At 36.7% G+C, this 13,030-nt stretch overlaps 1 gene segment (V, D, J or C); it reads left to right on the top strand.

Moving 5' to 3' along the window:
* The first annotated feature begins 5,007 nt into the window (after nucleotides 1-5,007).
* LOC131273818 (immunoglobulin kappa variable 1D-12-like) lies at nucleotides 5,008-6,815 on the top strand. The segment is given in 3 exon segments: nucleotides 5,008-5,082; nucleotides 5,272-5,618; nucleotides 6,552-6,815. Coding segments are annotated over 3 exon segments (660 nt in total).
* Nucleotides 6,816-13,030: the final 6,215 nt, after the last annotated feature.

The following is a 13,030-nucleotide window of genomic DNA, read 5'->3' on the forward strand; positions in this document are numbered from 1 at the left end:
TAGTCCCTCCTGGTGGTCTGGGGTTTTAGTATCTCACAGTTTTTTGTTTCAAGCTCTACACCTCTCTGTCCCTAACTCTTCTGGGAGCTGTGAACCACCATCCTGGTCTGCTAATACCCAAATCAGGCCCTTGGGCAACTTTGCACTCTTTCTCCATTGTATTGTGAGGGAGCTGAGCCCTATCTGCCTAATCTGATGCAATCTTCCCACCATCCCCTATCTTTGTTACTTTTGAATGCAAGCATTGAAGTATGTAAATTTCCCTCTCAGCATCGCTTTCACTGCATCCTGTATATTCTGATATTCTGAGCCCTCATTTTAATTTTTCTCTAGACATTCATTGATTTCTCTTGCAATTTCTTCTTTGACCAACTGATTGTTAAATACTATGTTGTTTAATCTCCAGATATTTTTGAATTTTCTCATTTTATGTCTGTTGTCGGTTTTCAACTTTATTGCATTATGATCTGAGAAAGTGTTTTGCAAAATTTCAATCTTTTAAAATTTATTAAGAACTGCTTTCTGACCAAACATATGGTCCACCCTGCGGAGAGACTTATGAGCACTTGAGGAGAATGTTTATCCTCTTGTTTTAGGGTTCAATATTCTGTATATGTCATTTATGTTTAGTTCATTTGTCACACGTCTGAAGCTTGTTCTTTCTTTCTTTATTATCTGCCAAGATGATCTAACCAATAATGAGAGTTGTATGTTAAAATATCTAATTATTATCATAGAAACATCTATTTCTCCCTTCAGTTTTGTCATATAATTTATGACCTACACATATATGACTATTTCCTTCTGGTGAATTGCCCCTTTTATTATTATTAATATAAAATGACCTTCCTTGCGACTCATAACAGCTTTGCCTTTAGTTTATTTCATCGAATTAAGTATGACTTCTGCAACTTTTTTTTTTTTTATCTTTTGGTTACTGCATGCATGGAATATCTTTTTTTCCAGATTTTCATTTTAGTCTATTTATATTCTTTAACCTAGGGTGAGTCTTCTATAGACAGCATATAAATAGTTTATATTTTCTTATCCATTCCTCCAGTCTGTGTCTTTTGTTTTGGGAGCTTAATCCATTAACATTCAAGGTCATTATTCTATAGACAGTTCTTAATTCACAGATTATTTTAAAATTATTTTAAAGAAGGTTTAGATTACAGAAAATTTACATGAAAATATAGGATGTATTCAATACAGATTTTTAATCCATTCATAACTTGATAGACACATAGGTTGTTACCATCTTTTGACAATTATGAATAATGCCACTAAGAAGATTGGTGTGGAGATGTGTGTTGTGTTATGGCACTCAGTTCTTCTGGGTATATACCCAGTAGTAGTACTGTTGGGTCCCATGGGAAATCAGTATTCAACCATTTTAGGAACGGTCAGAGAGTCCTCCAAAGTGGCTGTACCATTCACGTCTACACCAACATTGAAAACGTGTTCCTATCATGTCACATCCTCACAAACATTTTTAGTAGTCTTTTTTATTTTATTTTTCTAAATCTTTATAGAAAATACGTTGAGTGAAGCAAGTCAAACACAAAGGGACAAATATTTTATGATGTTCTTCTAAGAACTAAATACATTGTATAATGTCATGCAGATAACAACTTGAATATGTGTCAACAGCAAATAGAGTAAGGTCAGAGAATGGAAAACTGAGGGTTAATTTGGGCAGGATTGATAGAAAAGATGTGTGTTAATCCTGGGAAATGAATAGAAGTATGTTCTTGGAAACGAATAGAAAATTATAAAGCAAATAATATTTGTAACTAGAAGTATGAGAGTGGTTTCCATGGAAATTTTAAGATGGTGAATATTACTAAAATGAAAGCTAAAAAATGTAACATGAAAATGTATAGCATAGTAAAACCAAATGTGAAATATGAACATGGGTAAAATTGCATATAAAAGATCATTTTTCTCTGAATCTGAAGCTATGTATGTTAATATAAGATCTTAATATCAGACAAAAATTATGCTTATGAGAAGAAACCAACACCACGTACTATGTATTGTATGACCCAGTTCATATAAAATGTAAATATAAATCCATTTATAAAGATGAAAATAGATTAGTGATTATTTAAGCCTGGGGAAGACAGAGGGATGAGAGCTGACTGCTAAGGGTGTGAAATTTGTCTTTTTGGAGTAATGAAAATGTTCTAAAATTTTTTTGTGATAATGACCATTGTGATTATATTAAAAGCCATTGATTAAACACTTTAGCTAGATCATGTGATATGTGGATATATCTCAATCAAACTGCCCAAAAATAAATAAATCGATCTGTATGTATAGTTGGAAATAGAAGCGGGGAAGCACGGAGTGCTTTAAAGGTGAGGAATATTCTTGTTTATTTATTATTATTATTATTGTTATTGGAATAATGAATATGCTCTAATAGTGATTGAAGCAATAAATGAACAACTAAGTGATTAAGTACAACAACTAATAGATGACTAAGTGAAATATCATTGATTTTACATGTTGGATGGATTGTAGGCTTTATTAATATCATCAATAAAATTAGTTGAAAATTAATTGTATAAGACAGATTGATAAAAGCATTTTATGGTTAATACACTTGTGATCTGCAAAGACATGGATGAATAACATCACGCTGAGCAAGAGAAGCCAGGCACAAAATCATACATATGTGCTTACATTCCTAATTGTAAAAAATTAGGTAAAACTAACCTGTAGTGTTAGAAGTCAAGATAGTGGTTATTCTTGGGAGAGAAGCTAAGGGGGTGCTGGAATCCTTTTAAATGTTTTATTTCTTAATTTGGGGCTTGTGTTATGTGTGCCTTTGTGAAAACTCATTATAAATATCTTATATTTTATACTTTTTAAAACAGTTTTACTTCAATTAAAGAGATGTGCGTTTAAAAATGTAAATAATAAATACATTTTCAGACTTACAAAATATAAAGTGGATTTCCACATACTCTACCTCCTTCCCATCTAACATTTTCACTATTAATAACATCTTTAATTAGTGTAGTATTTGTTTACAATTGATTAGCAAACATTGACGCTTTGGTGCTAACAATGGCCTATAGTTTATATTATGGTTTACTTATTGCACTTCATAATTTCAAAGCTTTGATTAATTGTATAATGGCCTGTATCTGTCATTGCAATATCATGCAGAACAATTCCAGTGCTCCAAAATACCCCATGTTACACCTGTTCTTCCCTCTCCCCACCCTAGAACCCTTCATGAGCACTATTTAATACCAATGTTTCAAGTTTTTACGTTACTAGAATAATACGTCTACTTTAGTCCATAAGTTCATTCCCCCTTCCATTTGTTCATTCCTCCATTTTGAGGATTTTTGGATGGTGATTCCTCTTCTTCTTCCAATGTTTTGGGGCTTAGATCCCATGGAGGAGATGGATGGAACTGTCTTGCTGGCAGTTGTAGATATTCTGATTTTTTCTTGGATGGGCACTGTGCATCCTCATCATTTTGTTAATTGTCTTGAGTGAGCCTGATAGACTGGAGAGTTAGTGTTGGCTGCAACTTTGGTGAGATTTGCAGGCTCAAAGGGCTTATGACTTGCTGAAATGCCTAAGTCTTGACACAGATATTTAATGGATAAAGTGCTAATTATAGGTGCAAATAAGAGGGGCAGGAGAACAATATGAAAGTAAATTATAAATGCATCTGACTCTATTATATTGGAGATACAGACTAACATATATTCCAAAGTAAAGACAACTAATAGGGTTTTGATTTCCTGGGTGTGTGAGTGCCACGCCTAAAGTGTCCAGATGATTCTAGAGCCCTCAGGAGCACCCTGCTTGAGTCATGGTTTATTGTATTGTGGCAATCAGTGCGATTCTTCTCAGACGTGCGCAAATGTAACCTCTGAAATGACCTCCCAACTCACTTTGAAATATCTTAGCAATAAAATATTTGTATTCAATTTACCCCTTGGAGGTATTTGGGAGGTTTCTTTGGAGGAAAAGTTATACTCATGAGAGATTTTTTTTTTTTTAATTTTTGCAGTGCCCTGGTTATTTTTCTCTCCTTCTGATTCTGCTCATGGAGCGGATTGTGTCGTGAAATGGACCTGGATGCACATTTCCCCACCTGTCCACCCTATTGATACAGAGGAAGGAAATAAGAGGAGCAGCATAGTGGCTGCAGAAATGTTGGTTGTTTATTGTCTGCCCCTTCCAGTAAGAATAAAGTTTTATGAAGTCAGGGATTTTTTAAATTAATACTCTATGCCTAAAATTTTCCATGATACTGTTATTTGCATAATTCTATAAAAACATTGTTTTGAGATAGGAATAAATGAGGAACCTGCTCTATCAGACCCTGGGCGAGTAAGCTATTTTATCTACTACCACTAGGTGGAGATCTTACACCTTAGGTCGGCTAATCACTTCCATTGCGATTTAAGAAACTGGATGACCTAAAGGGCAGTGCGGATGGTGACTTGTAAGGGACTGGTGACTCGTTTTGAGATATAGTATTTGGATCGAGGTCACTACAGAGGTCTGGCTTTGGATATATGTAGGTGATGTTTCGAATTCCAAGAAGAAATTCAAATGTTTTAAAAATTCAGAGGAGTGATATAGATATATAATTTTTGTACTATATCTTCATTCTGTCAAATGATATGAATATTCCACATACGTTCTGGTACGATATTTATAAAATTATATTATAAAATTTTAGATGTACAGATACAATATAAAATAATACTAAAATTTATTTATGGTTTCAGGTTGATGGCTGGTGCATTGATATTTATTGAATATTAGCATCTTAAGTTCATTTCTGAGCTTTTTGCAGATGTACCACTGCATTTCATGTGGTCATGATATTTTGATCTCATTCCATTATTGTCTTCGCAACTCACTGCACAGGGACGTTTGCCTTTATCCTCTCTGATGCTTTGCATAGGCTCCTCGGGGACTTCGTTTCCTACTCAAGCTCTATTAATGAGGTTTCCCTTGAGTCGGGGACTGAGTGCAGCAGACGGTTGAGCACGATGATGTCACAGGCCCAGCTGCTCGTGCTCCTGATGTTCTGGGTTTCAGGTGAGAGGTTTAGAAGAGCAGTATCTTCATAAAGTTGGAGAATGGTTCTAACAGGCAGGAACAGGAAGAATGAATTGCTTCATCTAAGGCAGATCTGATTATATATGAAAAATAAGAACAGCAACATTTAGATACATATTTTATGTACTTGTGATTCAATGTATGATCAATGTTCTTTTCTGACTGCAGGTGCCAGTGGGGACATCGTGATGACCCAGACTCCAGGCTCTGTGGCTGCATCTGCAGGGGAGACCGTCACCCTCAGGTGCAAGGCCAGTCAGAGTGTTAATAAGAAGTTACACTGGTACCAGCAGAAACCAGGACAGGCTCCTAAACTGCTCATCTATTATGCATCCAACACAGCCTCTGGGGTCCCCGATCGGTTCAGTGGCAGTTGGTCTGGGACAGACTTCACTCTCACCATCAGAGGTTTCCAGGATGAAGATTCAGGAAATTATTATTGTCAGCAAAGTAACAATTTTCCTCCCACAGTGATTCAGCCTCGAACACAAACCTCCTCCCATGGTTGTAGAACGGCGAGTCCTGCAGCACCAGCTGCTTCCTCCCCACACAGACCTGACTTGCTTCCTCCATCTGTCAGAGAAGCTGCATCTTTTAGGGGTTTGTCCTATAGAAACCTGCATGTTTTTTATGGGCAGATCAAATTATAAGGACAGTAAATTTCCATTGCTTACCCTCTAGGATAGGTTCTAGTTAACTTCATACGCTGATGGAGCAATTCTCTTTTCATATTGGCTCCTTAATGCTGAATATTTGCCATCTTGATTTCTTATTCTATCAATATCCTTCCTTGTACCCCATCATCCTCCAATTCTGAACCTCTCAAAGTTATATTGTTGATCCTTTATATTCATATCTTTCCCATGGAACGTCATATTCCTCCTTCACTCTTTCCTTACATGGATTCTCTTTTCCATCCAGGCCTCTCTTTACGGTATCAAATAAGGTGATTTCATTTGTTATTCTACCAATCTGTTTTTTCTATATTCTACCAATCTGCTTTTTCTACAGATATAGTTTTTTCATTTCTTATTGACAATAAATAATAATTATGAATGCATGTAATATACAGGCTCATTGAAGAATGTTTATGTTCTAGGGGATGATGGTGATCAAATGAAATATATTCATCTTAATTTGGATATAAAATTCTCCACGGTGCTCCCTAATCCTGTGATTTTTACCTTGTTTCTATAAAATTCACCAAATTTAAATATTATCTGTATGTTATGAGTTCTGCGTTTCCTTCAACATATTCTCATATGTCTGAAATGACACATTTAACAATTTATTCTTTACAAAATTTCCAAATATTGTCTGTTCCATCTTGTAAAACAGAAAAATGGTAGGAAAAGAAATAAATGTTTATTTGATTGTTTGAGGTAATTTGGACCTCAGTAAAGCACGATCTTAAAGTTAATCCATTCTGTGAGTGTAACCTACCGTAGGTGGAACACCTTGAGTTGGTTAATTCAGTTCATGCCTGGCCCACTCTGGGTCTCAATACTATTACTGGAGTTTTTTATAAGAGCATGAGATTCAGACAAGAAGGAGAAAGCCATGGCAGCAGGAATGTGAAAGCCACAAAACCTGGAAGAGAAGGAAGAGACAAGCAGATGACACCAAGGGCCTTGAAAAGTGAGAGAGGAGTCCAGGATCACTGGCAGCCGGTCTTCAGGAAGAAAGCATTGCCTGATGATGCCTCGAGTTAGACATTTTTCTCAGCCTCAAAATTGTAAGCTCAGCTTGTAAGTGAATAAATATCTATTGTGAAAGCCAGCCCATTTCAATAGCCTTGCAAACTAGAAAAGTCTATATTCAAATATTCACCGCAGAATTGAAAATCTGCCTCCTTTAGTATATCCCTTTTCATTTCTCCATCTCTTTCAGTTATTGTCATCCTTTCAAAGCAACACTCAAATTCTTCAGCTTTATTCCCATACAAATATGTGACAATTTTCCTCCTGAACTTTTACCAATTTTAACCGTTCTCTCTAATCACCTTTGGGTTCTGAAGGAATCATGGTTCTTAAGACTGCTGTAACCTGAACAGTTTGGATAACCTTTAATTAACACATTAATCTCAGTGTAAAAGTAGAAATAGTCCAGAAATTCCAGGATTATTTCCTAAATTGCTTCATAAATACAAGGGCTTCACTAAATTTCTCATCCAACTTCTGGAGAATTCTCCAAACTCTCTCACATACGTAACAGCTCTTTATTGGTCATATTGGTGACCATTTAAAAATCACTGAATCCATGTCAATCATTGACTCAAGTAATAGTAATTGAGCATTGAAAAGTTAATTTGTCAGTTGCAAAGATCACAGTTAGCAGCATAGTTTTATTTAAAAAAAGCATGTATACGTAAAATAAACACTATGCCATTTTTAAGTGATAGAAAAACAAATAAAGGCATGGGAGAAGATTATGACATACAAATGGAAAGTAACTTAAAAGAAGATAATATTAATCTATCAGATAACTATTGCCATGTAATATATCATGGCCCAAACACAATACCATAAACCTTAAGCTGTTGAGGTTTCTGTTAGCTGTAAAAAATGTTAATATTAACAGACTACCCCGATGCGGCTGGGCTTATTCTTTTATGGTCATCTGGCAGGCCCCCTGAGGACTGGCTGATCTAGTCTCTATGATCTTTAGTTTCCTTCTCATGTCTGTTAGCTGGCCACCAGCATGGCTTAGGGTTCCCTGGACCACAGGTCTTCAACCCCCTGGCAGACTAATTCTAGCTTCTTCTGATGGCATATTCATGCTTCAAAAGAGGAGATGAAAGTCCATATCAGAGAGTTTTATGCCCTGACGGATCAACTATCTCTTCCCTGTGCCTACTTTATTTAAAGTTTCCTATTTTGACTTCTTTTCAATATCTTTCCATCCCTCCATTCCATGTTATTATCCTCCAAATATAATATAAAGGTATAATCCTGTCCATCACATGTTCAGATTCTCCTCTGGAGATCTTTTCTTTCACTCTCCCTCCTTACTTTCTGGACCCCCTGTCCAGGCAGGCCCTTCTGCTCATGGACTCCTGAGTGTATTTTTACAGGCCTTGCTCAATGCCTTTGCTGCTTTCTACTTTTACTTTGGAAAAAAAAAGAAAATTTAAAAAGACAGGGTATTGTCTCTTTCTGTTGTTCTCTTTCTATTAACCTCCATTCCACAATTTTTGAATCCACTTATAAACATGTGCAAATTTCCCCATGACCTTTCCCCCTCAAGTATCAATTTAGTTTGCACATCAACTTTTTTTGTACATCTCTGACACATTCTACCCATGTTTCCTTGAGCAAATTACCTAACCTCTCAGTGCCAAGATTTTCTCAGATATAGAATGGATATAATAATTAATTCTACCTATTTTGTAGGGATGTAGTGAAGCAAAATGAGTCAACACTAGTAAAATACTGTGAGTTGAACCTGATGCATAGGAAATACCTGTTTCCTGTGATTCAAAATATTATATTTCTTTCAAAAATGCTTCAATTATTTATCCATTATTGATTAAATTAGTTGTCTGTGGCTTCTTTATCAAATTAAATGAAACTTGATAACTCAGAAGAATAGAATTCAATTCTCTCACAATTTGGAAGCCAGAAAATTGAAATAGCACCACAAGCCAGAAATCAAGGTGTCTGTAGACCACTCTTTTAGAGGGTCTTCAGGAGAGTTTATTGGTCGTCTCTACCCTCATGTGGAGGCTTCCAGAATTCTTTGTTTTGAGACTTCATTACTCCACTTCCAAATCCAGCATCTTCAAATATCTCAATGCTCACTACCCTCACTTTCCTTCTCCTCTGTTTGTCAAATTATCCTGCCTCCCTTTTATTAGGAAACATGTGATGCCCAACGTGAAAACCCAGAATAATCTCTCCATCTAAAATTAAACAAAGAATAAAATATCAAGTTAGCATGCATGGGTATCAGTGTTTAAGACCAGGTGATTTAAGGCTCTTATTCAGTTTATACTGCATTTTCTTTAAACCCAATGATACTCATTTTTCACACATACAAAATATATTCTCCTCATCCCAACATGTACAAATATCTAAACAAATTACAGCAGCAATTCAATTCCCAAACCTCATCTAAATATCATTTTCTTGGAAGTCCCAATTCACCATTTAACTTGTCTAAATCAGGTATATAAGACATTCTGGGTAGGATCTATTCTGGGGCAAAATTGATTTCTCTCTGTGGCCCAGTAACTAGAAAATAAGTGTACTGATTCCAAAATACCATGGTGGGGCTGGCATACTACAAATGTCTCAGTCATCCCCATTATAAAAGGAAGATAAAGAAGGAAGGAAAGAACCTCTGTTCCCATACAATTTTGAATTTCTGAAGTTCTGTTATGTCTCATTGCCTGGAGTCATCTCTGTGGACTATTGATCTTCCCTTTGGCCCTTGGACCTGCCTCTGGACCTCCAGCTCTGGCCTCTGCACCCAGGTCTTTGGTCTCTGAGCCCAGGTCTGTGGTATTTCTGCCTGCCAAACTGGTCTCTGTCTTCTTCTGGGATAGACTGAATTATATACAGATCCTTAATCATTGTCATTATCCTGTGGGTGTGGGCCAAGTGTCAATAGGAACTCTTGAACATGTTATTTTAGTTAAGGTGTGGTCCACCTGAATGAAAGGGGCCTTAATCCAGATTACTGGAGTCTGTTATAAATATGAGAAAATCATTCATAGAGATAGAGGTTATAGGCAAAGTTCAGAAGACTGAGATCAGCACACTCAGGCAACAAAGGAGAGGACAATTCTATGAATGCAAAGATAGAAGATAAGGAACCTCAAGGATCTATGGAAGACAGTATCAGAATGATATAGGCTTTGGGGAGAAACAATGCCTTGTTGATTCCTCAATAGTGGAAATCTTCTAACCTCAAATTTATAAGCATATAAATTCCAATTTTTCAACTAATACCACTCAGTAGTATTTGTCATAGCAGCCTGATGAACTAAGTTATCACCCCTTCTTTTTCTTCAAAGGGTTTTTGAATCTGCATAGTTTATCAACATACAGAATCTTGGAATTCCAACAGCCTTCTTTAATTTAGACCATTTATTGCCCCTTTCAGGTCAGTTGGCAGGGTTTCTGATAACACAACCTTCACAAAAATATTGTGGTTTAGGAAAGTAAAATCCAAAATGATGGGGAGGAAGTATGGATAAGAAGTCTGAAATTTCATAAACCTTGAGGACCTCTAACAGAACTTTCCTAATTTTGAAAAATGTGGTTACAACTTGATTCTTTGAGAGGGACATGGTACTGTATAAGACACAAACACATTAGGATCAAATAAATGGAAAATTTGGAATATTTCCAACTCCTCACAATATCCTCAAATATATTTCTACATATTTACTTTTATAAATATGCCTAACCTGAAAACAATTTCACACACTGAAGTAACTGTTAACTTAATGTTGTCTGTTCATACAATAGGAACTTTCAAGTGGCATCACTCTGCTTGACTCTGAGAGACTTTGATACACAGCAGTAAGAAAAGCAAGAATTTGGAATGTGTGTGTTCCTAACATAGCTCTGAGGAAGCTTCCGGGCATTCTATAAGATATGACAAACTAGGAGCAATACATTCTGCACTTTGGTTAAAAAATTGGTTGAAATCTATATGGGTAGCTAAAGATATTCTTCTTTAATGTCAATAAAAAATGTCCATTGAACACCTATCATTTGTATGATGCATAATATAAGTATGGCAGGTTAAATGATGTAACTACAGTGAATTATGCATCATTTTATTTGATGTCAGCTTTTTCATTTATTTTTCATTATTTGATACCCTAATTTATGTTTTTCTTTATTTAACTTTTCTAGGTTATTATAAATTCTATATATAACCTTTAAACCCATTATTATATTCCATTTTACTATTAATGGAATTTTGCAATATATTAGGCTTCATTTTTGAAGAGATTTTGGACCACAGAGAAGTTCAACTAAGGCAGGGGAGGAATGCTGGTGTGGGGTGTTGTTGATGGGGGGTACATGGTTGGCAGCAGTTCTCCAGGGCATGTATATGGGATACATAATATGTAGTTACAGTTAAAAATGACAACTGAGGGTGTTCTGAGTTCCTAATCAAGGGAGCACTTCCACATTCCCCAATGGAACAGCAACAATCTCCCAAGTGAAATGGCAAAAAGAAATAAGGATGGTCCAACAATGAGCCCTTGATACTGATGACTATGTTTATGAGCTTGTGTGCCTGAAATATGAACAAGGCTTAGAGCAGCAGGGTGCCTAAGAGTTGCCTCCTGAGAGCCTCCATGTTGCTCAAATGTGTCCACTCTCTAAGCCAAACTCAGCATGTGGAGGCATTACCTTCCCCACAGTGTGGGACATGACTCCCAGGGATGAGCCTCCCTGGCACCAAGGGATTACTAACAAGCTCCAGCTTGTGATGTAACTGAAAGAAGTCCTTGAATAAAAGGCCATCAAATAAGCAGAATATCTCAGCCTACATGTAATATCAGGTATTAAAAACTGCTTTTTGAACTTGAATAAAAGGAGTAAATGGAAAGGACAAATGTGTTTATATGCTATGAGTCTCCAAAACAGAGTCAGGTTGTCATCAGAGGGATAATACCTACACATGCCTCAGCAGCGTCCCAGAGACAGCCAAAGTAGATACAACCCCAGGAACTGGTTATTCTGCAGGCTACAGAGACCACAGGTTCTATGGTCAAGGCAGATGGCTATGGAGCTAAGTGCCAAGTCAGTTGGTCCTACTCTGGGGTTTGTTCCTGAGTGGGATGGAGCTGGACTCAGGTGTGACCTTTCTACCCACACCTCTTCTGTCACTTTTACTGAACCTGTGGTTGGTGCTGGGGCTGGTGTATACTCAGATCTCTGGACTGTTGATGTGACAGCCATGGTCTGAGCCTCTGCAGACATACATATCCTACCATCTGGTTTATTGGACTTACCCCGACCAGCTAACAGGGAGGTGAAGAAGGTCAACCACCATACCAGGGAGCCAAGTGTGCCTGCAAGAGCAAGGAGGAGAATTGCAGTTATCATCCATGTTGAATATAAACGCACACTCAATAGAGAGGTAGAATGAACATAACCATCTCAGGGTCCACAGGAAGGTGCAATAGAGTATGAATTAGAAAGGACTTACTGATATTGTACTATGGAACTATTGTGATTTGTAATGGAAAATATTGTATCATTGATGTGGAGAAAGTGGCATGGTAACTCCTGAGGGTAGGGAGAGGGAAGAAGAGATATGATGTGGGGACATTTTCAGGATTGGAGTTGTCCTGGGTGGTACTCCAGAGACAGATGCTGGACATTTTATGTCCTGCAATTGTCCACTGGGTGGACTGGGGGAGAGTGTGAACTCTGATATAACTCATTATCCATGTGGTACAGCAGTGCTCCAAAATGTATTCACCAAATGCAGTGAATGTGCCATGATGATGAAGGAGGTTGTTGATGATGATGAAAGAGGTTGCTGATGTGGGAAGAGTGGTGTGAGGGGAGTGGGAGAATGTATGGGGACCTCTTATATTTTTTGATGTAAAATTTTAAAACAATAGAGAAAAAATCAATGAAGTATTATTAACAATTTAATATCTGATAACAAATGGGAAAAAACATGTAGTCCTCTGTGTATGTGACAATGTTGCACATCTTTTGATAAGAAGGTCCTCTACAGATCTTTACTGATATTCCCACCTCTGGTTCTGGCTTCTGTCCTACTTTAATACTCTGCCATTTCTTCCCTTTACACCATCTCCTCAATGAAGGAGGACCATGATTATTATTTTCTAAATAAAATTCACATTTTTCATTTCTTAGTTTATCATTATAATCATCATAGAGTTTATAATTTGTGATATGTTTACATATTTCATTACATGCCAATA

Source organism: Dasypus novemcinctus, chromosome 17 (assembly GCF_030445035.2).
Source record: "Dasypus novemcinctus isolate mDasNov1 chromosome 17, mDasNov1.1.hap2, whole genome shotgun sequence".
NCBI lineage: Eukaryota > Metazoa > Chordata > Mammalia > Cingulata > Dasypodidae > Dasypus > Dasypus novemcinctus.